This window comes from Perognathus longimembris, chromosome 12, assembly GCF_023159225.1.
Source record: "Perognathus longimembris pacificus isolate PPM17 chromosome 12, ASM2315922v1, whole genome shotgun sequence".
NCBI lineage: Eukaryota > Metazoa > Chordata > Mammalia > Rodentia > Heteromyidae > Perognathus > Perognathus longimembris.
In genome coordinates this window covers 31,275,473-31,303,000 of record NC_063172.1, presented here as the reverse complement: position 1 = coordinate 31,303,000, position 27,528 = coordinate 31,275,473, and the positions used below count along the sequence as shown (strand labels likewise).

The following is a 27,528-nucleotide window of genomic DNA, read 5'->3' as shown; positions in this document are numbered from 1 at the left end:
ATCTAGAGGTTTTTAAATTTTCATTTTTAAAACCTAATAAGCCAAAGAATAGTTCATACTGTGTTAATCATAAGGACACAAATGAGATAATTTCTAGTCTTGCCTCTATGAGGGAAATGTCAGCTTCATAGCCTACTAATGATCCCTTATTCCTTTATATTTTCCTTTTGTAAACTGTCAGTCTATGATCCAAATTACTTTAAAGCTAATGGGGCTTTTATGGACAGGGCTAATTATTTGTAAATTTAAAAAATCAGCCTGCTGTATTATCCTGCATCTGAATCTTACCTTTCAAGTGTGTCTTTTGCACTTATCTTGGGGAAAATTGCCACAAAACATCCAATGATTAATTTTCTGAGAAGAGTCTTGGTTGTCTTTGTCAAGTTCATGGAATTGGACCTTCATCCTTATGCTAAGAATATTTCTATATACTTCACTCCCATTCTAAAGTGTATTTACTTAAGCCTTAGTTGTGAATATCACTTGTCTGAACAAAAAGTGGCTAATGATGAGTTAGTAAAAAGTATACGTTCCACACTGACTTTTAAAATAATATTTTCCTGATGGCAAAAGTAATGTATTTTAATTCAAATGAAGAACTTCAAAAAATAATAAAGATAAGCCTAGTGGCAGTGGCACAGAGCCCCTCAAAGTAATGAGAGAGGCCTGCATAAGAATATTTATTACAGAATTGTTTGTAGTAATAAGGAATCATTGTCACAGCAGAATAGTAAACATATGATGTACACTTTCCACAGTGAAATATTAGAAGCAGTAACCACAGATGATCTAGAGTTACATATATCATCCTGAACTGAAAATGTTGGATTTTAAAATGCGAGTTGAAGGATGATAGGCATAGTGTCATATAATTAATACACAATTTAAGACTACACTAATAACTTTGCACCTTTCCATCTGGCGAAAGCATATACAGGCATATATTGAATACTACATTCAGATGAAACAAGCATTATGTCTAAGGAAGGAAGAGAATGAAAATGTAATAATAGCACAGATTGTGGTGCATGTGCCTTATTAAGTAAAACAGAAACAGAGGCAAACAGGGGAAGATTAAAATTTAGGGGTGTTGAAGTATGTTGTAGTTTATCTTCATTTCTTTCATGACTACCACATCTCATCATTGTATAAAATTGGAAGACGGGGATAGAGAAATCAGCACATGATCACAATGATGGGAAATCTAGAAACACAGGGAAACAGGTGCTTAGGGGCAACCACCTGAAGCAGTTGCCCACAAATCCTTCCAGGGACTGACAGCCTATGAGAGGGCAGTGCTAGTGCTTTGCCTGTTCTTTGCTATTTTCATTGAAATGTGTGTGTCTTGGACATCACTCATCCTGTGTTTCTAATAATGTCTTCTCAAAATACCCTTGCTTCATGTAGGAAAGTAGTTCCTCTAATGTGCAATTTTGAAATCACTGCATTAGATTATACAGGATCAGTGTTAGTAAATTGTCAAAGATTGTGCTCAGGTTTAAACCTACCTTGAAAACAGAGGAGATTGTATGAGACTATATATACATATGCACATATATACTATATTAAATGTACATACATATACATGTGTACTATTTATATGTATATATAAATATATACTATATATGCATATAGTATATATACACATATACACATATGTATATATACATATATGCAAGTGTATATGCATATGTTGAATAACATTGAATACCACATTGAATAGCATATACATACACACATGTTAATACATGTATATATACACTAGTACATATATATACATACGTATACATATGTATTTTTTCCACACTGAAGAACACTTCTGCCTTTTCTGTTTATGAGGCCAAAGACAGTAAATGTATGTATGAGAAGGATTTACAACCATCAAAGAGCAACACATGACTTTTTGTGGCCCCAGTTACATCTGGGATTTCATGCTGTTGCTACTTTTACCGGTTATGCAATGAGCCCATAGCTGCATCTTGGGGCAGCTATGACTTCAGTGTTAATTTTGACCTCATTTGTATTTTATTCAGTTTTACTGAACAAAATGCTTAGTAGTTTATAGTTTTAAGGAGGCTGGCAAGATGTGACAATAAAACCATATTTTCTGGTGGAAATGAAAGAAAAGTTCCCCTTCAAATTCCTAGATTCCTTTTTTGAGCCAAAGAAAGAAAAATCAAAGTTCACAATGCAGTGAACTGGAGCTTGGTAGGTGAGGCAGGAGTCTGGGCTGACTCCGAGAGCCTGTTATGAGAGAAGGATGAGCCTGATTATACCAGGCATCAAATTCTCTGGTTACTTTGCTGATTATGAAACTCATTTCCTGAAACTGGTTAACTTTGTCTCATAGGCTAAATAAGACAATTATTGGTTTAGCCTTCTCAGGCTGATAGAAACACATAAAACCTTGATTGGCAATGTTAGCTAACAAATGAGAATGACCAAGAAAGACACCTGCTGCTTTTGAAGGTATAGTGAATATGTGTACAGACATTCAATCTTAACTATATAGTGTTAGTGTGATGCTATACTATCGGAAAAATAACATTTTTCTGATTTATAAATTGTATACATAAACATAAGATTTGTAATGTTTCATTTATAAACTGCCTTTGACACATGCTTACTTGTTAATAGTGGTTTTTGTCAGACTTTTCCTCACAGAAGTTGAGGCTCCTGGTATTTCTGATAGTGTTTTCTCTTCCTGACTGTTCTTAGAGAGAGATGCAATGCATTTCCCCACTCCGCCCCCCCCCAAAAAAAATGCCTGAGTTGGGAGTATCAGAGGATAGAACTCCCCACATAAGGAATCCTCCCTAATCAATCAGTTTATAGTTCAGATAGACCCTACACCCAGCTGTTCACACTTTCCCTCTGGGTGCCCATAAAACATGTAAAGGACTCCAGACATTCTGGGTAGAAGCCTTGCCACTTTGCTGGGATCTCATGGTGGTCAAAATTCTTTACTTCTTTGATCTTATTCCCTCATCCTCAGGTGAAGTGACTAACCTCTGCTTCCATCAATGATATTTGAAATATGTCTTGGGCGTGTACTAGCTTATCACCAGGTGTTGGCACACACAGTTTGTAAGTGTATTCCTGCATGTCAATCATGAATAGTTGATGTTGCTGTGTGTAAAATAAGATTATGCATGTGAACTTGCTTTGCAAGTTGAGAGGGGCACTCACTTCCGTCCTTCTAAAGCAAAGCACGAGTAGTGAGAAGGACATTAGAGAAGTGCTTTGAGCTGTTTGATGAAAAAGATTCCTTAAAGGAAATAAATTATTATTGTCTCAACGTATTTAACTTATTGTCATTTACTTCAACATATACTTTCTGTAATTTGTATTTTGGCATGTCAACTACAGCTTATTGTAGAAGTCTTAAGAAATGTTACCTAGTTTAAGAAGGTTAAATATCAAAATAGCATTGGGATGACATGCCATTTTTAGAATCTGTTAAGATAATCTGGGATTTCCACAAAAACATTTCAAGTATAAAATAATATAAATGTTCCAGATCTTTGGAATCTACTAGTATCTTCACTTGGAACTTTGTAAGACTAAAGAATTTCATGTAGCTAAGATCTGGTTTTCCTTTTTTAAAAAATGCACTTACAGCACATCATCTCTGCAGTATTCTTCCTAGTATTTCATAAACATTTTATTTAAAAAATATGTTAGAAATTGCATCTTGGCATCATCAGAGACAGTAATTGGGAGGATTACAGTTTGAAGCTAGCCTCACCAAAATGTCGGCAAGACCCCTAACTCAGGAAATAAGCCAGGTGTTGTAGTTTATATCTATAATCCCAGCTATGCAAGAGGCATAGGTTGCACACTCACTGTCTGAGACTGGTGCTGGTGGGTGAGGGGCATGAGACCCTGTCATGAAAATAACTGAAAGCAAAAACACCAGAGGCAAGACTCAAGTTGTAGAAATCTATCTAATAAGCACCAGGTCCTAAGTTCAGTTCAAACCCTAGAATAACACCCTCACACACACACACACACACACACACACACACACACACACACACACATCTATGCCTTATATAATAGATTACATAAAGAATGGAGACCATGTTCTTATTTTAAGCACTGAAGAAAGCATAAGCCATTGACCATTCACATAGTTGTTAGTTTCTATTAAACTTACTGTTATTAATTGGAACAAATTGAAAAAAATCTAATTAGGTATATAAATATCAAGGTATATTAAGAATTCATCAAAGTGATATTATGGATAATGTGGCCATTTTCAGATACAAGATAAAAATAAGATTTGACAAGAACTCATGATTGATGCTGGCTGAAGTTGCTAGTGTAATATATTTGTATTCATGAGCTAGAACTATACTGTACAGCAAAAATGTCCCTACATTATGATCATTCTTAATAAGTGAATTTCTATTTCAAGGTAATTTAAACTTAGGTTCTAATCTTGGGAAGGAATTTTAAATAATTTGACTTGTTGATCTAACCTATCAAATAATATGTCAAGGTCCACTAACATTTTGCAGTATATATAGATATTTATCTAAATGTGCTTTGGGTTTGGATGTGAAAATATTTGGGGGAATAAATCCAATACTTTTGCTTATTTACTTAAATAAATCAGAGGTTCCCATGAGTAACTATAAGAATTGGAGGAAGTGGAAAGGAAGTGGAACTTGAATATAAACCAAATGTTTGTTTATGGCCTTTATTTAGAAATCCCACGTTAGTGGCTCTGATAGTGGGGATATTAACCCAATAATTCCTCTTCTTTGTGGATTATCATTTTCATTTATGATTTTATATTCTTATGAAGAAATTCTCTTTGAAATACCAAAAGAGAAATATTATATTCCAGTCAAATGAATCCAGAAAGTGTTCAGGTTAACAACTACTTTATTCCAGTGTAATTTTTCCCACAGCTATTTCCTTTGCATCCCCATCCTCCACGACTATTAAACCATGGTTTCTCAGAGCTTTGTCTGTTTCTCATTGTGTAGTACCTTCAATAGGTCAGATGCCACGGCTAAGATGTTTTCCAATCATCCATCTTTAATTATATTTAAATGTACATTAATTTTGAAACAAATTTAAAGCATCTTCAAATATGGCACATGTATTTACTGAGGAGCATGTTTTAATTTAGATTGCTGTTTATTGAAAACCTATTGTTATTTTAGATTGCCTCAAGGCACTTCTCTTTTTGAAAGAAATTGCTGTAAATTATTACTTGAAGTTGGAAGTGGGAGTGTGATTGGGAGGTGGATCCTTGCTCTTAGATGGTTTTGAGAGGCCCAGGGACAAACATGAAAGTGGATAAAGACAGTTGAGGCAGGGGAATGATGCCTTGATTAGAAGATGTCCTTACCTAACATGTCCTGCAAAACAGCACAGGGTCTTTTTCTGGTGCAGCTCTATCATAAGAAAGGAGAGGAGGGTATTGTCACTTGGGCAGTCAAACACAGACAAAAGGTCGGTAATAGAAAGTGCTGAGTCCTCAGAAGGTTTCTCCCTTCAACATGAGCTGGTGTACAATCTCTTCACCATCTTTTATTTCTTGTCCCTCTCTCCCTCCTGCTTCCCCTCTGCCTCCACTTCTTTTTTCTTCTCTTTCTGCTCCTTCTCCTCTTGTTCTTCATTCTTCTCATCTTCCCCCTTTTATGTTTTGGTCAGTGGTACTGGGACTTGAATGTAGGGCCTTGTGTTTGTTAGGCTGCTGTCCTAATGCTTGAACCACACTCCAACCCTTTTTGTGTCAGATAATTTCTTTTAATTTTGTCCAGGGCTATGGGTATAAATCATTCCCATGTCTGCCTCCTATGAAGTAGGATTATAGGTACATGTCACCATGCTCAACCCTATTTGTTCTCTTTATTGGAAACAATATTCCTGTTTTAAAGAAAGCTCAAAAGTGTGTGGTCAGGGATTGGGCCTTCACATATAGGTTCATATTACTTATAGGTCAGAACATATTTTGTAAGTGGATGTATTAGATTCTGGAAGAAAAAAACAGTCCCAAAAGACAAGTGGGAACTAAATAAAAAACTCAGTTTGGGCTGGGAATATGTCCTAGTGGTAGAGTGTTTGCCTTATATACATGGGTTCGATTCCTCAGCACCACATATATAGAAAACGGCCAGAAGTGGTGTTGTGGCTCAAGTGGCAGAGTGCTAGCCTTGAGTAAAAAGAAGCCAGGGACAGTGCTCAGGCCCTGAATCCAAGGCCCAGACTGGCAAAAAAACAAAAAACAAAAAAACAAACAAAAAACAAAAATCAAAACAAAACCCCAAACCCCAAAAAACAAAACTCAATTGGACTTGAGTTCTGAGGAAATTATCATGAAACCCAGGGCCAAAGGAAAATGTAGTCAGCATGGCCTGAGCAAGGAAGAGATGAAATGGGAGTAAGAAGGAAGAATACAGCTTGCTATAGTGCCAAGACTACTCACGTCCCCTTCAGAACATCAGCAAACATGCATCATCTTACCAGAGAGTTCTCTGGCATGCCGGGAGCTCTCAGAGCAGGGTAGAGCTTGTAGGTGCGTAGCTTTTAGTTTTAGTAGTTGAGCAGGGCAAGTTCTTTGAGGGACTGTTATTCACCTTCTCTGCATTCTTTCAGCATTTTAACTATCTCTTTTATGCACATGTGATAAATTATTTCATGCCTTCAATAATTTATGTTGTTTCAGGCCAAGGAATCTCTCTCTCTCTCTCTCTCTCCCTCTCTCTCTCTCACACACACACGCATGCATGCATGCACACACAGAGAATCTCCTCTCTCTCTCTGTCACTCTAACTCTTGTTTCTTTCTGTGCATTTCTCTGTCTGTCTCTCTCTTTGTCTCTCTGTCTCTGTCTCTGTCTCTGTCTTTCTCTCTCTCTCTCTCTCTCTCTGGTTTACCAGAGTATTGACACTTCGATTGAATAACACATATAACACATCTTTGGATTTTATTCTATCCACTTAGAGCAAGAGTGATGCTGAATAAACCCAATTTCAGATAAGTTAGGTCTTAATTTTTTTAATGGACAGAAAATCAATCAATTGGTTTTCTTAAGCTCTGTTTTTCCAGCTGCCTGTGGAGTGTAAAACTGCAGGGAGTCACCATCGCTTAGACTGGGGTTGTGAATGCTGTGAAGGTGGCTAAGTGCATTTCTTTTGCCAACTATTTTGCAAACAACACATTTTATTTTCACCAGGAAACTGGAAAGCCCAAAAAACTTTTGACACAAAATTTTGAGGACACTCTGGGTGGATGAGTGCTACTGGAGAGCTTTCATTCGAGTTAAGACAGGTCTTCCAATGAAGAAAGCAATGTATTTACCTTGGAGACATGAGTTCTCATGGCAAGAATTAATGAAATATACTATTCTCAATTCAGGTGTTTGCATTTCCCCAGTCATCTTTTCACATACATGTTATTTCAAACCCTGAGTTTTGAACCACCACCTTTCATTTGTTCTGTAGACTTTCATTGTCTATCTTCTCTATGCCGGTTGGACATTGGTGCTGTGGATACATAGAAGAGTAAGACCGAGCTGCTGCCCTCATGGTCATGGGATGTCCTGCTTGGAATACACAGACAAATCCTGAAGGAGTAGATGCATGACCCTAAAATAACAACTTCTGTAATCATACAATGCAATAGTATGTAGCAATGAAAATGAGTGAAGTGCTGACACGTGCTAAAATATGGAGAGATCACAACAACTTTGGGAAAAGAAAAAAAAAGCCAATATGATTCTGCTTCTTTTCCTTCGTTCCTTCGTTCCTTCCTTCTCTCCCTCCCTCCTTTCCTCCCTCTCCCCCATCCCTCCATCCCTCCCTCCCTCCCTCCCTCCCTCCCTCCCTCCCTCTCTCTCTCTTCCTTCCTTCCTTCCTTCCTTCCTTCCTCTTTCTTTCTTTCTTTCTTTCTTTCTTTCTTTCTTTCTTTCTTTCTTTCTTTCTTTCTTTCTTTCTTTCTTCTTTCTTTCGTATTGGTCATGGGGCTTGAATTCAGGGACTGGGCCCAGTCATCTAGACAATCCTTTATAGCAGTGGCTTACTCAAGGTATAATTTGCTTTCTCTGTCATATAAAATTCTAGATAACCCCTTTCCATAATACTAGGAATTCCAATTCCTCCTGATCTTTCCAATTCTACCTCATGTTCCACAATGATAGTGTCCATTTTCATTTGAGAGATCGAGAAAGAGGAAAGACATGTCTCCCTTCTCAAGTCATTTAGTCCCATCTGAGTACAAAGAAGTTGGAAAATTAGGTCCCTTTCTTTTCTTTTTTTTTTTCTATGAGGCAATGTTTCCTGCAAAATTCAAAAGGTTTTATTGCTGAGGAAGAGGGAGAAAAAGGACATGTTATATTCATGGTAGAACATAGTATTTTCTTTATTATGACCCAGAAAATCACCTTCTTATAGGAAATAAGTGCTTTTCGTAGGCACCTGGCTTGTTTTCTGGATGCTGAGAATTTTGTACCTGATTATGTTTTGCTTGCCAGACAGTTGAACTTATGGTCTTCTCCAACAACTACCCACATCTCATGACATGCATTTTCCCATATCACCAACCATGGTATTCTTTTATTTTACTATACTTGTTTTCTTTCCCTTCATTCCTCGTGTATTTTTTAGTTTTTTCAGTGTATTTTCACAGGCTTCCTCAAATTATTTTGGTAATAAGCCAGGGGGTAAATCAGCAAAACATAAATCCAAATAAATAAAATACCTTGTATTTAATTGAGATAATAAAAGTGCCTATCTCCTGAGGCTATAGAGAGCATTAAATGAGTTAACATAATAAAAGCATTTAGAACAATATGTAGTGTAGCATACTGTAAACCTACATAAATATTACTTCTTTTTGATTTGTACTATTTTAAGGAAATCTGTACTTACTTGAATAGACAGTAACACTTCAAAGAAGGTCAAATGAAGAAGTGAAAGATGAGAAGTATACTTAAGGTCCATTTATCAACAATTGTGAATATTACACTCAATTATAACTGCTAGTCACTTCATTGTGCTGTGAATGACAATTTGCCAAAGATCATGGTCACAGTGTCCTTTGAAATGCTTGGTATGTTGTGTTTAGGCATCTCCTAGTTAAGATGTGTGGAGGGCCAGCCAGATGAGGATTTGAACTTCAGAAGCACCATTCCACTCTCTCACCTTTTACTGGTGGACATTGAGGATCTCCAGATGGAGATCTGGGTTTGAATCTTAGACCTGAACTTCACCAAACTCCATGACCTCAATCAACTCTCAGTGTTTGCATCAGTATATTTATAGGAAGGGCAACTATCTCATCCACCATGGAGTACTCCAGGGGTATGGGAAATAGTGCCTGGAACGGGCTTTGCATGGTGCCAAGCCACAGCGGGCATACCGTAGTTATTGCTGTTGTTATTAGTTGCATGCAAGTCTAGGGCTGAAGAATGGATTTCTGTTGAGTATAGACCGATCTGTTGGGTTTGTTGTTGTTTGCTTTAGACACTTAAAAACTCTATGACAGAAATTCTGCAAATGCTTCACTCTTAGCTTTCCATCACAAGGTGATGTAGAATTGACAATGGGCACCTGGATTCTTGGGATCTCTGTGCAATTGAGGAGCCCCAGCAGCACGAGAACGTTTCCATGACTGCTGCATTTGTACTTGTTTCTGCTATGGATTAATGTGTTCTTCAGTGTTGTAAAATGGGTGCCTGGTTTTCATTAATTGGTGGCTCATCAAAAACTCATCAGACACTTCCCATTCGTTTTGTTGAGCTCAGTTGTTGGGGATAAATGGCTGAGAGGGTTTTTGCCCTCCAAAGTAGACCATAAACAATATGGTCAATTTAATGCAAGTAAGCAAACATATTATGAATTCAGAATATGGGAAAAGCACTGTGCCACATCTTGTGGCAATATCAGAGGACATCTTTGTTTGCTGTCCAGGATCCACTTTCCCTATATCTGGGAACTGTGGCCTTGTCCTACTCTCAGCCATTTGGTTTGGGTGGGATTGGCCATTTAGCCAGGTCTGGGGGTGGATGGGCCTTGCCTGGCTTAAGATATCAGCATAGCCTACAGTCACAGTATTGGATATAGGGATGGGTGTATAATGCAGGAAGGAGTCTTGAATAGATTTACTTTCTGGGGCTCCAGGAGGAAAAAAAAAAAAAAGCTTCTTTAACCTCTGCTACGAGAGCTGCTGGAAGACCTCTCTTTCCCTGGACTGTGCAGTAAGGATGAGGTGTGGGACAATGGTGAAGCTACTGAGGTCTTTGGATCTGGGTTGGGCCTGGGTACAAGAGAGACACTGACAGTGAAGGTGATGCTAAGAGTCAGAAACAGCCTGAAACCAGCTCTTTACACTGGTCAGGTGATCCAGAGACCTTTCACGCCAGCTGCAGAAGACTTTTCTATCACTTGTGAATGTGAGGATCCACATGCTCATTGATCTCAGTAATTAGGACAGAGACATATGGTAGCTGCGACTCAAAAGTTACTTTTAGTTGTATCTGCAATAATACTTGATCCAGGATTAAAGTTAGTGGTGAAATAAAAATTGGCCAATGTCAAGAATTTATTGAAATGAGGTGGGAGTCAGCCTGATTTGGATTTAAACCCAAACTTTGCTACCTTTGCAGTTTGGAGAGGTAGTTGAATCTTCTTTTGTTGCAGTTTTCTGATTAACAAAATGAGTGGGCTGGGGATATGGCCTAGTGGCAAGAGTGCCTGCCTCATATACATGAGGCCCTGGGTTCAATTCCCCAGCACCACATATACAGAAAATGTCCAGAAGTGGCGCTGTGGCTCAAGTGGCAGAGTGCTAGCCTTGAGCAAAAAGAAGCCAGGGACAGTGCTCAGGCCCTGAGTCCAAGCCCCAGGACTGGCCAAAAAAAAAAAAAACAACAACAACAAAATGAGGTGAATGCACTCACAACAAATGTAGTGGCTTTAGTTGTAGTAGTATTAACAAAAATAATTGTATTTAGGTCTTACTACTCACAGGGCTTTCATAAAATAGAATCCAGGAAATTTTCATATAAGTCACATGATTCTGCTATTTCGATAGTGTATCTAGAATCTTCTTTAAGTGGGAAATTATATTAAATTGAAACATGAACTAAGCCAGGTTTGTTATTATTCCAGGCAGGAATTGTTTTATTACAGTATTTTTACTCAAATGTTACTTCTTTAAGACTACAGAGGACATGCAACATTTCAAAACACAGTTAAAAATTTTAAAGCCTATTTTGGAATACCAAGTTGTCATAGAGTTATTTTATTTCTCTGACATAGCACTGTAATAACATTGTCTAACACAAACACAAGCACACTAGTTTCTGTCATTTTTTTCCTTGATTTGCGAAGATGGAATTCAGAGAGAAAATGCACATAGAGATGAACTAGTGAAATCTGCTGAAAAGTGTGTAGAATTATTTAGTCATGTATCAGGGCTTATGTTTGGTTAACTAACCAAGCCTGTTGTTTTATGAATCTCTAGAGTTTGCCTGCTACTTAAAGATCTCTGTTGTGTGGGTCTACTTGTGCTAGATCACTGACACTTGTTAAATTCCTCTTCAGGTGTGTACGTTTTCACTGTTTGTTGTTCATCATTTCATCACTTTTGGTGCAATACCTATGGGTAACTCATGGTACTATCAAAATGAACTCCAGGAAATGGAAACAAAATGTTTGCTTCCTTGTTGCTGTTTTTGTTTTCTTTTCCTCTTGTCTTGTTTTTTCATTTATCTGTCTTTTGGAGGGCGGGGGGGCAGAATATGGAAATGGTGGGACAAAGGGTGAATACATGTGGCAGTGGTACTCACTAGACAGCGTGGAAAATGAACTATGCAGCTTGTAGGTAGGAACAGGAAGGGAAAACTGGGAGACAGTGAGGAAAGGATGACATTGTTCAGAAAGAAATGTATTCTTTATCTGACTTATATGACTGAAACCCCTCTGTACATCACCATTATAATAACAATAAAAATGCATGAAAGGAAAAAACTCTCAAAGAATTAAAAAAAACTTTATCATTATGGAATTTTCACAGAACAACCTTCCCTAGGGTTTCCAACATATTCATTCTGTGTCTTATCATTTAGCCATACGTTGTAAAAAATAACTTTCAAGGAAAACGTTAAATTCCAGAATCTCTGTGTTAGTCGCTTCCGTATTGAATGGGTAAGAACAACCCTCCACAATTCTGGCAGCTTAGAGGCACCAAGAATTAGTTCTTGTTCATTTTGTAACATCATCTGCCATTAGTAATACCTTTGTTCCTTCTTCTGGTATTTTTTTTTTGCTAGTGCTGGGGCTTGGGACACAGGGCCTGAGCACTATCCCTGGCTTCTTTTTGCTCAAGGCTAGCACTCTACCACTTGAGCCACTGTACCCCTTCTGGCTTTTTCTATATATGTGGTGCTGAGGAATTGAACCCAGGGCTTCACATACATGAAACAAGAACTTTACCTCTAGGCCATATTCCCAGCCCCTTCTGGTATTTTTTTTCACTCCAGGCCCAGGACTGAAGGAACAGTTTCCACCAGCCACCCTTGGGGCTGCGGGGGATGAACTGACCAAAGCAAATTTTACAATTGTTCTTAAAGGTCCTGCTCAGCTGGGACTGTGTACCACAACTAGACTCACAGCCTCTGTTGACAGGGAGAGTGTAGTTTACAAGATACTTCCTCTTATGAGGAAGGGGAGAAGAAATAATGTTTCATAGAGCTCTTCTGGATAGAGTGACTCTGCCAATGCCTTGTCCTGCTGCATTTCTCCAACATGTCCTCTTCCTGATTCTCTCACCCATGCCAGTGTCATCACTGCCTCTGTGCCCCTTGCTTCCAAGTAAACCCATGGTACCCACTCACCATTTCTGCAGCCTGGTGTGGGACTTTGTCTTAATTATTGCCTTAATTATTGGTTTGATAAAATCTAGACCTGTCTAATAGAGAATACAACTCTGCTCTGACAAGTAGGTTCAATATTTACTGAAGTCTTAGCTACTCTTAAAAATTGAATTTTAGTGGTTTGAAGTGAAATTGTAAATAAGTCAGATTACTATTTATGACTAATAAGCACATGTACAGAGTCCATAAATACCTACCCTTCCTTCTTAAAGTGCTTTATAACAGAAAGAATAATCACGCTCATCTCAGGGAACATACATGAGGCTTAGTGATACCAAGATGATTGGGATTCTGCTTTTCAGGTGAGGTAAAGACAAACTACTGATTTATAATTGAAAGAATAGTGAGGATTATTCAAGCAAGGATATGTGCTGGTGTATATTTCTTGCTATAGATGAGGAAATTTACCTTGTTTAGACAAACTTTGAAGGATGAATAACGTATTATATAGCACATACCTTATTTTCATTTGTTTAACTGAAAAGGGTCACCTTAACTTTTAACGTGTTTCTTTTGGGGTATCAGATTACTACATTTACATTATGTGCAACTTCCATCTGGAAAATGATCACTACAGACACTGAACAGTGTGGTCCATGGAGTAGAAACAACTGCAGAGCCAGTTAGCGCATAATGGTCAATGACCTGCCATTGGGCTACTACTGCAAATGGTGCACAAGGCTATGTCCCCACTGCCTTGTGGCATCAGTGCTCTGGTGTCTGTGTCATAATTAGTGGAATGGACTTAAACCCACTGTCAAGCTCTTCCTTCAAATAACATTATTATTACTGTTATTATTTTGTTCCCATACTGGGGCTTGAACCCAGGACTATTGTGCTCTCTCTTAGGTTTTTGGATCAAAGCTGACACTACCATTTGAGACACAATCACTTCCAGCTCTCTTTTTCATTTCTTTATTGTCAAAGTGATGTACAGGGGGTTGCAGTTTCATAAGTAAGGCAGTGAGTACTTTTCTTATCCAACTTGTTACCTCCTCCCTCACTTCCCCCCAACCTTTCCCCCTCCCCATATCCCTCCCCCCTATGAGTTGTACAGTTGGTTTATACCATATAGTTTTGTAAGTATTACTGTTCCATTGGTTTGTCTTTTTATCCTTTGTCTCTTGATTTTGGTATTTCCTTTCCCTTCCCTAGTTCCAACACACATATATACAATATCCAGGAGTTTTGATGGTTAATTGATGATGAGTCTCATGGACTTTCCTGCCCAGGGTGGCTTTGAACCCTGATCTTCAGGCCTCAACTTCCAGAGTAGCTAGGATTACAGGCCTGAGCTATTGGTATCCATGTAAACATTACATTATTTTGTACCTTCTCCAAGCTTTCTGTCACACTAAGCTAAGTGATAGTCTCTAAATGTGAATCCTAATTTGCCTGACTTGTTTTTTTACTCATCCAGATTCCTTAGCAGAGTTACACAGTTTCCATGTGACGTTATCCCATCTCTTTCAGCCACTATTCATGTAATTTTCCCCTTAACACTATGTTTTCTTTCGTCTTCATCCTCTCTTTTCCTCCCACCATCCCTGCCAATGTCTACTGACCAATTAGCACTCACTTGTCAGATTCCACTTAACTAGCCATGACTCTAGACATGATATCTAGTTCCGTTTTAGTTTCCCCAGTCAGAAAATTCCCTCTGTGTCTTAAGTATTGTAAGATCTGTGAGTTGAGCGCCTTAAACAGAGCTCAAAGCCGTTAGTGTATATGGCTCCTTCTTTCTGCTCACTTAGATGGCAATGGTTCACATAAAGCCATTCTCACCTATAAAGGTTCTTAAAGGAGTCATTTTGTAGTGGAGGAGAAAACAACCATGTCAGATGTTGTAGACCAACTCAATTTTGTTGGAGAAGGGTAAATAAAACTCATGTTTTTCGCAATAAGTGCTCAAAGTAATATTGGTACTCCAAAGTCTTTCCACATGATACACAATGACATGGAAGCAGTTTAACTTTTCAGGCAATCAGATTTTTAAAGAGTAGAGTATTTAATATAAATTATATTAAGTGAAATAAGCCAGACCCAGGTAAATATGTGTTGCATGGTTTCTCTTATTTATGGAAGCTAGAATGTGTCTATAAATTTATAGGTAAACACACTAGACAGTAAAAGAAATTACACTGGCACATAATAAATTATACATAACTCCAGGAATTCACACACAGTGAGGCCAAAGTAGGATATTCTTAGAGGAGAAACACGAAAGCACAATACCTACGTGCATCTGATCATATAAAATAATATTTATCAAAATGGAAACAAGAGGTTTTCTTCTTTGCTGCTGTTGTTCTTTTCATTTTGTCTTATTTGTTTGTGTATCTGTCTTTGGGGAGGTAAAGGGGCACAGAAAAGGTGTGACAAAGTGTCAACAATTGCAGCAGTGGTACTCACTAGACACTATGTTGAAAATGAACTAGACAACTTGTGGGTGGGGATGGGAGGGAAAAACTGTGATAGAATGAGAGGGGGAAGGGGTAATCTTGTCCAGAAAGAAATATACTCATTACCTGACTATGTAACTGTAACCTCTCTATATATCACCTTTATAATAACAAAAGTGACTTTTAAAGAAGACTAAGAGAATTCTCTTTGCTTACAAATATGTATGTGTGTGCTATATTACTATGATGTTCTCTGTAAAACTTGAGTCCCACAGAAATACCAAGTTCTAGTAATAGTCCTGGAGTAGGCACCCTCCATTGAACAATGAAAGTCTACATTTCAGAGGTCAAGCTGCTTTCCTGTGACTTGTCCTCAGGTGTCCATTTGGTAAGATGGCTCTCAGCACACCAGTAGACAGACAGCTGCCTCTGGTGGAGATGGTGATCATTTACTCTTCCATGGATGTTGATGTGGGCAGGTTCAGGCTGTTTCTCGAGGCAGTGGACCAGGTTTAATTTGAGCCAAGCCTTAGGACACACAGCTTGGGGTGGATGCATGGGTCACAGGCTTTCAGATATCATTTACAGTTGCAATTTAGCCCTCATTCTAACTGTAGCTGAGTTGTTAGGGTTTTTTTTCCCCCCTTGAAAACGTTTATTTCCTTGAAAATTTTCTTGTTTTCAAGGAAAATTTCTTCTTTTCTTTCTGGAGTCTACAGAATGAGGATGAGGATCCACCTTGATTAGAAACTGGAAGATTAGAAACTGTCTGGGGGCTTAGAAGGAAGCTTTTTAGCCATTGTGAGCAAATATGCTTTTTTGTGTGATGCTTTTGTCTTCTCTCTTTGTTCTTTACCTAGGAATGCCCTTTTCCTTGTTTGGGGGCAGCAAGAACCTTTTGAAACCCATTTATTTGCTCCTGTTCCTATAATCCCCTGTGTGGAACACAAAATCTTGACTTAGTAGGAATAAACTTATGGAAACAACAAGAGGTTTTAGGGCTCTTTTTTCCATGAGAAGGCATGTTACAAGATTGCCAAATTCTCTGTAAACAAGTTGGGCCTCTGAAAGGACTGCTCTGAGGTCCTTGTATCAACTTTGCATCAAGTTGCAACTTCATTACTTCTTCCCAGCTGGGAACTCTGAGTTTCCAAGAAAACTGATTTTTCCTTCCCCATAGCTCTGAGCTCAGGCAAGGGTAGCCATACCAGAGACCTAGTAGTCTTGAGCAACACACCCAGTGAGAGATTATGTGATAAGAGTGAGAAGCAAGGCTTCTTTTTGATAAGGCCTAGATTATTTTCTGCTCAGAGTTCAGTTTTCTTCTGAAATCAGAATCCATTTCCTTAAACATATCACACTGAATTGAGCCTCCAGAGATACATCTCATTTGTAACAGATTCTAACCTGTCCTTGGAGGAATGAAGTGAGTCGAAATGGAGAGTGGCTCTCTGTCAAAGTCTCATAGAATAAGTGACCCAAACCAACACCACAGTGGACAGCAGCAGTTGCTCTGCAGGGAGACAGAAGCAATAATCACACAGTACTCAGCTTAAAAAGGAATCCATTTTTTGCACTGTTTGTGCAAAAATAGCTGTGAGTCATTTTGTGAGTCTCCTTCTAGCTTCATTCCAACAATCTCTTCAGAGATTAACTACTATAATCCTTTTCATCATGCAATCAGAGTCTAATGAATCTTGTCTTGCAGTAAAATTCCCCTTCTAACTCTGCCCTTAATAGCCTGAGGCCTAGTGTAATAACTACACTCTGGCTTATTGGTAGTATTGGAGTTTGAACTTAGAGACTTTCACTTGCTAGGCAGGGTTTCTATTCTTGAGCCATCATTTTGCTTTAGTTAGTTATATTTTTTTGGGGGTGGGATCTTGCATTTTTGCCCATTGAAACTTTAATGAAACTCCATTCCCTTACTTATGTCTTCTTTATAATTGAGATTACAGGCATGAGCTACCTTTCTTGGCCACTGTGATTCATCAGTAGTACCCTAGAAAATAACCAATAGCAGCCAAGGCAGACATTTATATAGCCATTTCTTTCCCCTTTCATTCCTTTTTAAATGAATATACTGAGCATTTCATGTAGCTTATGTTTATGAGAGAGGATAGCAGTGTAATTAATTGGAAGAGCAAGACCCTTTGGATTCAGACAAGGCTCAAATTCAAATCTCAGCTACAACCTCTAGTATTTGTGTAAACACAATCCTTGGCACCTCACTACCCTTGTAAAACTACTTAGTTGAGTTACTATGAGCATCTGCAAAAACAATAGACACTTAAATATGGTTCTTAACATTATCAATTATTTTTCTCTAGTAATAAGCAAATTCCTTGGAAATATGCATTGTTGATTGAACATAGGGGATAGAGGAGACAGAAGAAGTAGAGTCGATGCCTAGCTTTCAGGAAAACAGATGAATTCAAATTCTTCCAAGCGCCTGGTGATGGCCTTGACCTTTAGCTTGTGAGTTGTGCGAGTTGTATTGGCACCTGTGCTGTCTGAGTGAGGTTTTGGCTCTTGAAGACTCTACTCTCTCATTTGTTAAAAGAATTTGAGGAACAGACCATAGAAAAGTACCACCCTTGTATGGTCTTAATTTCAAAAATTTATAGAAATTTGGCTTCATTCCTAGTGGCTCCCATCCAGACACCAAAATTACCCCATTGCTGGGACATCCCATGGGTGGACCATTGAACCTGTTATTCATTAGGAACAGCTGAAAACCATCAGCAAAATTCCTGTGCTATGCCAACAATAACGCCAGGGAGATTTCAAGGTAACTCTAGGTTTCCAAAAGTTATAAACCTCAAAATCTGTCTAGCTGAATCCTATGGGTACTTGTATGCATATTTACCATGTGAAAAAGCTGGTGATTCCTTTACTTTCTTTACACTGCTGTTTTTTAGATTATAAACTAAGGTCTGAGTATTGGTGGAGACATGCCTATAGATCTGTAGTTACTTATTTTAAAGTAAAAGTACAAAAGCAAGCTGATGATAAGACCAAAGTAGGAGAGGAATCACCTCATAGGGTCCACTATGAGGCAACTTACTATATTGAACACAAATTCTCTAGAATTTATCTTTTAGTATAAATTATATTTTAAAAACATTTCCAGGGAACAGTTAACATGTCATGTTTCCAAGAAAAAGACAACCCCCCCAACCCTGAATTTTCTAATCTATTCATAATATTAAGAACGTATGATCAGTGTAAGTTGATGGTTCTGATTTTACTGACATATTGGTTTCATTTTGTAAATGCGTGACTTCTTGGGGCAGGAAAGAGGGAGAAATAAAAGCTCTATCTTCAAGAAATTTGCGATTTTATACCAGCTGGCCAACTGAGTTAGAACTTTTGAATGCCTTTTCTCTCTCTTGGGAAACTGGCTAACCCCACAGATCTTTCTCCTGGGGTCAGAAGGAGCTGGCAAATATGTATGACCTTTTGTGTGCCAAATCCCTGTAGCTGATGAGAAAATGTGTTAATTTTTGTTTGACCTTTATTTCTAGGCATTACAGCAGAAGTTTTGGTGGTGACTTCTTTTGATGAGCTTCAGAGAAGGTCCCCTGAAGCAAAAGGGAAGATTGTTGTTTATAACCAACCTTACGTCAACTATGCCATAACAGTGCAATACCGAATCCGAGGGGCCGTCGAAGCTGCCAAGGTGGGGGCTTTGGCCTCCCTCATTCGATCAGTGACTTCCTTCTCCGTCTACAGGTTGGTTTATGGTGTTTGTTGCAAATACAGATTGTTCATGGAATTTCCTCCAATTCCACATATCTTCTTTGGCCTATTCAGGATTCCAAGCATCATTTATGCATTCCTCAAAAAGGCTTTTCCACAATCACAATGATCCCATGACATTCCTTCTATAGATAATTATTGTGTATTTTCATTGGAGGGAGAACTGGGCTCACGTCTGTGTTTCATAGAGAGGGAAACATGATGTGAGGGGCGGTATCCTTCGTATCATGGAAAGGACTAGGAAAGTAGAGAATCTTTGATATAGACTAGCTCTTTCCCTGAACAACTTAAATGTCACTTAAACTTCTCTGGGCCTCATAGTTCTCCTGTATTAACAAGTGATAATAAAGTATAATAACTTACCAAAGCTATTTTAATATTAAATGAAGTAAAACTTTTGAAAGGTGTTTGATTATCTGTACAGGTCTACAGATCTGCATAGATGCTAGGTGGTATCTGAGGTTAATGTTAGATTTTTTTTTTTCTTTACAATCCTGGTGAAGCAGTGCCGAAATGTTTGGTTTATTTTACTGTCATTTTCTTTTTTTTTGAGTTTAACATTTTTTAGTTTCTTTTAATTATCTTTTAAGAGATATACAATGAAGTTTCAACTCAACGTGTCAATTTATGTGTACCAGATCAGTGTCACCCTTATTTTTTCATGTCGTAAGGGGGCTTATTTGTAACTTTTTCCCTTGAAATAATCTTACTATAGTGCCCAAGTTAGCCTTGAACTCTTCAGTGATTTTTCTGCCATACCAAAGTGCTTTATTAACACTGCAGTACTAGAAAGAAATTCAACATTGGGATGGATTAACATTCTAAAAATTGATGTGTAGATATTTGGTCTAGTTTACTAGCTAGCTGTGAAGTGTCACACATTAATGAAATATTTGAGAAAACATAGTTCAAAGAAATACTATCTTAAAAAACACCCTGAGATTTTCAGAAACATGAATAAATGTAGATATGGTTTACTTGGCTCTAGGGATTGGAATTTTAGATTGATTGTAAATGAAATTTTGTTTTTCACAATTGCTGTTTGGAGCTGTAGACACAGCTGTGTGAGCTTAATTAACACCCTACATTACACCCCTGCAAGTAAATTCACTGAGGAAGAGATATGAGCTGAACAACTAGGAAATCCAGTCAGAAAAGACCATACAGCAGTGCTGAGGATAGAATTAAATGTTTTCCCAGGGAGGAAGATAGGCCATGTTAGAACCACTTGTTAGAAGTTTTATGAGAGAAAAATCTAGTTACACTGTTGTCATAGTGCTAAAAATAATGTTCTTTGTAAAGGCTTTAATAGTTTCATGACTAGTGAAATAATATTTGGACCATGTCCTTCTGGATGGCTAACCTTCCCAGGAGAGAAGTTCTCAAATGGCTAGCTTATTTCCCAGAATACCTCAGCCACCCCCTTGGAATAAAATATTCAACAAGCTGCTTTGGCTATTCACCATGATTACACTGGTCATGAGGCTTAAATTATGGAGCTAGTCTGTTGCTTTGTGAAATGGGGAAGTTGCCAGAAATCTTTATTTAAGAACTACTATTCATAAAACTAATAAATTTTCAGATGATTTAATGCAGTGATCTGCCAGGGTTCATTGGCATATTTTTTTTGTTTTTGTTTTTGGCATGATGAAGACATCTAGGCTATAGGCTTAAGAGTAGGAATTGTTTAGCACGGGACTTCAACATGTTCTTAGCCCCTGAGGTTTGAGGTCAGCAACTGAGAGTGTATAGAAGGAATTCTTTATATTTCTAGATCTGGACTGATGGTACTTTTCTTAAAGCAGTTTTATAATCAACTGTATTTCACTGGACTGTTAACTTTATAATGTCACTCTCAACATTTATGGATATAAAATAACATCGACATTCACCCAGTACTAAAGACTCTATTTGTTGTGATGGCAACCTGAAGGATCATGATTATGCCCATTTTACAGGTAGGGAAATAAAATTTCTGATAATCACACTTGTATCCTGAAAAAAAAAAAGATAGACACTGTCTCTTTGTGCTCTACCCAGTTAATGGTTTTAGAACTAAGTTTACTTAAGGGTATTTCTGTTATACCCTCTGATTCCACATCCTTCATTTCCTTCATTCACTCTCCAGATTTTTTTTCATGCTGCATTTTGAACTCAGGACCTTGATGATTGCTAGATAGGCATTCTGCCACTTAAGCCATGTCCTCATCTGCAGATTGTCTTTTTATTTTTTTGGTTGGTCATGGGGCTTGCACTTAGAGCTGAGCACTGTCCCTGAGCTCTTCTGCTCAAGGCAAGTGCTTTACCACTTCAAGCCACAGTGCCACTTCTGGTTTTCAGGTAGTTAATTGGAGATAAGAGTCTCATAGACGTTCCTACCACGGATGGCTTTGAACTGCTATCCTCAGATCTCAGTGCAGATTGTCTTAATGTGGCTTTTGCTAGTGCTGAAAATAAACTTTTTAAGGTCACAAATAGCTGCCTAAAACATTATCTTACATCACCTCTTTGAAATACTTGTCATTATTGATTGCTTTTTTCCATATTTCTTTGGCCCCTATAAACTTCCTTTCCTCTTTCTCTCTGCCTCTCCCAACCTTCTTCCCTCCTTCTAGATCTTCCTCCTTTTTCTTATCTCTTGCTTTTGGATTTCTCTGGCTTCTGACTCCATGAGTTCTACCTGAGAACTATGGTCATATCTATGGCTTCCACCATCAAATCGCCCTTTTCCATGTAGACCATGACCATGATCTAGCTCTAGGTCCATATATCAAACTGCTTATTGATTCTTCCTTGGATATTACATTGCCACGTCAGTCCTTGCTTTTAAAAACTGAACTCATTCCTTTACCTCTTCTGCATTTTCTACATATCTGGAGAGCACTTTCTGCTATCCACTTGCAGTCCAACTGGTAGAAGTAAGTCAAACTCTTTTTGGTATTTCCATGACATCTCATGTGTACTCTGTCATATGTTTTGGAGGTGGTTTGGATTCATATTTTGGTTGGGAAACTTCATATCTAAGTCACTTCACACAGTGGAGGCCTCTTTCTTGTGGACATTTTAGTTCCAAGGGAGTGCTTGGCAGGTACCCACATATCCTTCTCCTTCTCCATCATGTGGCTCTCCACTTCTGGGATCACAGAGTCCTCTGTATGTAGCTGGAAAAGAAGGAGATGAGAAAGAATGTCGACAACTCAAAGGGAGATTTTACATGTTAATTCCTATCCCGGCCTGGCAACAGTATACTCACTTCTGTTCGCATTCTGTCTGCCAGAAGGCTGTTACATGGAAGCTAGGAAATGAGCTTATTTTTATACCCAAGAGAAAAGGTGAATACATTTGGTAAGACAAAAAACAACTTTCCCGTTTGCCCCAATTTCTTGACTACATAGTACACTGTATATTGATTTTAGATCGATTTTGATTACATATACATACATATGTATGTGTATGTATACAATACACATACTTCTATAGCTCTGTCATCTGTACCTCTGTACCATCTATACCTCTGTACAATATTTGATACATAATGGAAGTCCATAAATGTCTTTAACTTCCAGAGATGAACTTGTCTAGGTTTGTATAGTAAATCATAGCTAGGCACTGATGATAAATCAGTTACTGATGATAAATCAGTTACTTCAGTATCTAGTGCTTGCTGACTAAACTGTAACCTCTATATACCTTAAAATAACTTGATTTTTATAGGGCACTTTGCTCTGTACTTGGAAGGAAATATCCAGATAATCAATATTCCAGATTAGATATTTTTTCCTGCCCAAATATTTATGAGCAATGATGTTTCAAGCTGCACAAATGCCTAGCTCCATGAACCTAAGTGATATTGGAGTCCATCTAAGAACAGAACATGGCATTTAGACATTTTAGTTTGAGGGAATGTAGATCCTATCAATCTGGTTTTTATATTTTGTAAGAAAAATACTTCTGCTTTCCATTTCACTATTATCCATCTTTTGGGTCATCTAAGGCAATTTAAAATTCTAGACTGATTCACAATGTAGTATGCCTTGGGACTTCTGCCTCCTGATTTCTTAGCATGCAAGCTCAAGACTGCAAAGTAATTTTTATATTATCCCAAGTAAAATATAATTCAGAAGGTAATTCTACTGAGGCCAAACAGTCTGTTGTATTCTCATTGCCAAATGTGTGTATTTTTTCTAGATATTTTCTCCCTTGCCCCAGATAATTGAACAGAGTAGTTTTAATCAGCCAAGGAAGCAAAGGCTCTCCCTTTACTTTGCTATGAAAATTATATCCTCATACTGGGTAAAAATCTATTGTGACCAGAATGAGGTGTTGAGAGGACTTGACTTTGCAAATACCACTGGCTTCTGTTTTACATCACTGGGGCTCTGGGTACTGCATTCATACAGCGCACTAAAAAAGAGCAAGAAGAGCAGCTCGTTTGAGACTAGGCTGATGAAACCATTCACTTGGGGAGAGATGAGTGAATCCAGGTGAGATTATAGAATGACAGGCAGAATGCTATACCATCTGGCAAGAGATGTGGAAAAGTATGCAAATCACTCTCTATAATGATAATTAATACAGAGTCGATAAATTACATAATTGAAGCACTGTTCGGGCTACCTCGTGAAGTTAAATAGCTTCAAAGAGGGTGCTGATGAAAGCCATTTCCATTTATAAAACATTCTTCATCTTAAGAAAGCATCTTGATGATATTTCATATGAGCATTTTGTAATCTGAGGGCCAGTTTAAAACATTCAGAGCAGAGGTGAAATGTCTTAAGAGGTCTTTTTTGGATGACTTTTGAAACCCAGTTATTCTCAGGAGCAAAAACACTTGCTCCCTTTTTGTGTTTTTAATGGGGAAAAATTTATGCTGCATACTTCACATTTAAATAGTTTTGGATTTTTGATGTCCTGGTGGTTTGGTTCTTCAGTGTGACCTTAGGATAATTAGCTATCAAGTGTCATTTAATTTTTTTTGAAGTATGTTTTTGCAAGGCAGTGCGGGGACTGTGTGTGTGTGGGGGGGGGTCATACGAGCTTCTGGGGGGAAAAAAGGCAAATACCACTCTGATTCAGGATTGCAGCCCAAGCAGCCCGCATTAGTAGGAGCCTTCCCTTCCTTATTTTCTTTTCGCTTAATTCACTTGGAGGCTCATAACAGATGCACAGTAATCAAGCAGAATGCCAATTCTCATCACTCATTGCAGGTGGAGGGCCCCGGCGCTCCCAAGGGAGAAACCAGAGAAGACCCATACTGAATGCCGCATTTTTCCTTCTCATCATCTCTCTCCCACCCTCTGCTCTGATTTTTGAAAGGCAGATTCTTTGTTTGGACGGCCTTTGTTAGAAAGCTAAAGTATGTTCTTTGATCACTGTGCTCAGGTTTTTGCTTCAGGTAGTATGACAGGCATGCCACCTAGCTTGAAATAAAAAGAGAGCTGCTCAATGCCCTGAACTCTGGTGGCAGCAGCCTGGGTCTGGGTTGAGCCACTTGCCAGATGTGCGATCTTGGCAAACTGTATCAGTTTCGTGTGCCACAGCTTCATGTGTAAAGTGGGGGAGAGGACTGAATCTTTAACCTGGAGTTGTATAAGGATTACAGGAGATACTGTTGTTGTCTGATACACAGTAAGTTCTTAATACATGCAAGTACTATTATTATGTAGTGTTGCTCACTAATGACTGGTTATAGTTACTGAATGAGAGGAGGAAGAAAAAAGAGAAGTCAAGGGAAAGGGAGGCAGGAAAGAGAAAAGAGGAGGGAAGAAAGAAGAGCTTAGTTTCTTGGTGGATTTCATTTCCACCTCTCTGGTTAGGACAATTACCTAACATCCTATTACCATTTGGATCTCTATCTCCATGGTTCATCCAAACTCTGTGGGGGGTTATGTGTTTATTAGTCTCTCTCCCTCTATGATTGGCAGTTCTCCCAGAGACAGATGATATGTTTCGTTCATCTAGGTGTTTCCAGGGCTGTGCTGCCTGCATACAATACTGATGGAATGCATAATAAAGATCCAGAAGCAGGAATAGCCTATCTGGTTTGTTAACATGAAAATTCAAGGTGTCACCTTTTCACATTCACAGATATTGAAGAATAATATAGATGAGGTGACTAACCTTTTGAATCACTACTTATCAAAAATAGAATCTCTGGTATCTAAGAGCAGGCTATATAGTGATGTAAATTTTGAGTAAAGCATTGCAAATGGCATATTACTATGGTGTTTTTTGCAGCTGCTATAATTAATGGTCCGTTTGCATTTTGAGTATATAGACTGCCATTTTTCATCTGCTTATCACCTTGATATAAAAATTTATTCTTGACTGCTATTGTGCACTCATTATTTCAATATATATAAATGATCCCCTTCTGTTTTTCTGCCTTTCTGATTATCAAAAGCACCCGCTTAAGCATCACATCACCATGGCATGTTTTTCTGAATCTCAAGTGATAAAAAGAAATTAATGCATTTTAAATTTCAAGTTTCAGAATTATGAAAATATTTTTTGCTTATGCAGTGCCCTTTGAAAGATGTGTAGTGTAGCATATCAAGCAAAAGAATCTTGAAAAACTTCAACTCAGTATTTACTATTGCATATGTGTCTTGTCCCCTCTATGTGTGTCTTTCTCATTTTTTCTGTCTCTGTTTCTTTGTGTCTGTCTGCCTGCCTGCCTGTCTGTCTCTGTCTCTGTCTCTCTGCTCTCTGTCTCTGTCTGTCTGTCTGTCTGTCTGTCTCTCTCTCTCTCTCTCTCTCTCTCACACACACACACACACACACACACACACACACACACACACACACCAGGTTAAAGATGACTCTTGTTCCCACATGGTTCTTTGGCCTCTTTAGCCCTTTGGAGAAAGTGCCATAAGGCACTACCAGGGGAATTTGTAGGCATGTCATAATACATACATAGCATGGCCTTTGGAATCAGACTGGATTCCAGTCTATTTTCCATTTTGCTGTGCTTTTAGCAAGTGAAAAATTGTGTAATAACAATTTTGCTTAAGATGTGTGTTCTTAGGTAGTAATTGTGATGAAAAAGAAATAGACTTGCCATTCACTAGAATGGAAAAAAAAAAAGGGCAACTTCTCTGTGCCTGCAGAACCCAAATTGACATTTGTCAGCATTATCAATGGTGTGAGTTCAAAGGTCCATAGAGTGTTGCAGCTTCTTCTCCTTGTCCAGTTTTTCAATAGCACCTTTGTGAAGCTCAATAAACTCAATGCTGAAGATTGCGGACCCATATCTTACGTGGAGATATCCAAACCTGAAGTCAGTAAAAGAACTAATGTACAAGTGTTGTTATGGCAAAATCAGTTTGAAGGGGATTGCTTTAACAGATAACTTTTCGATTGCTTAATCTCTTGGTTAAATATGGCATCATCTATATGGAGGATATGATTCATGAGATCTATGCTGTTAACAAACCTTTCAAGGAAGAAAATAACTTCCTGTGGCCCTTTAAATTATCTTGTCTATGAATTAGAATGAAGAAGACCAACCATGTTGTAGAAGGCAGAGATGCTAGCAACAGGGAGGATCAGATCAGTATGCTATATTTGTATTTTGGCCTGTTAATAAACAGTGATGCTGACAAATTTATTTTTTAAAAAAAGCAGAAAAGAAATCTACTGTCCCTCCACCTGGAACATAGCTCAAATGATATAACACTAGCTAGCAAATGCATGGCTTTGAGTTCAGTCCCCATGACTACCAAAACAAAACAGACCAATAAAACAATTGTCCTTTCATATTCCAGAGAACAACTTACTGCAACAACTGGATAATACTGTGCTAGCTACCCTGTTTACTCTATCATCAGGCCATGGTTTCAATCGTGTTTGTTTAGAATTACCTTGGTCTTTTTGATATTTATGAATTCAGGACTACTATTTTGTCTAGGGTCCTTTAGTCATTGATTTCCTATTTCTCTTTTCCTGTGAGCAGGTTAAGAATTCTATATGGATACTATTGGTGAGAATTCTATATAGATAATATTGTGGCCTTCCAATTCTATTATGGAAGCCAATTATATTACTTTGTCTAATTGCTAAGTGTGTGTTAACCACTTGTCTAAGGGTTATCTGTAAACTTCTTTATTGTAAAGTAGCTTTCTTTCCTGCAAAGGAAATGCAACATAATTAATTGTGAATGGCTTTGAGACTTTGTAAATGTCACATTCCCCAACAAAATTTCACCCAATGAGATTTTAGCATCCATGATGATACTTGCCTGTATCAATCATTATATTGGTGGCGCACATTTTATCGAGTTCGTTTATGTCTATGGCATTTATTAGCTGGTATGCTTTTGGAGGAAAGAACTCCTCCTATTTTTCTCTTCTTTGGGGTTCTGAGCCATCATGTCATGACATTGTAGAGTGCAGGTAATAATATTCATTACTCCCATTGTTTCTTAAAGCATCAAAATACTTAATAAATGTCAAACTTATTAGTATT

At 38.1% G+C, this 27,528-nt stretch overlaps 1 protein-coding gene and 1 pseudogene across 3 annotated transcripts in view; both read left to right on the top strand.

Moving 5' to 3' along the window:
• Cpq (carboxypeptidase Q) overlaps positions 1–27,528 on the top strand; it is a 314,855-nt gene that overhangs the window by 19,315 nt on the left and 268,012 nt on the right. For all 3 annotated transcript variants that reach the window (XM_048358927.1, XM_048358926.1, XM_048358928.1), the window contains exon 2: positions 18,825–19,032. In XM_048358927.1, the coding sequence (XP_048214884.1) occupies positions 18,825–19,032 (208 nt within the window). The remainder of the gene's footprint in view (positions 1–18,824; positions 19,033–27,528) is intronic.
• Positions 19,659–26,679, top strand: LOC125361001 (annotated as a pseudogene).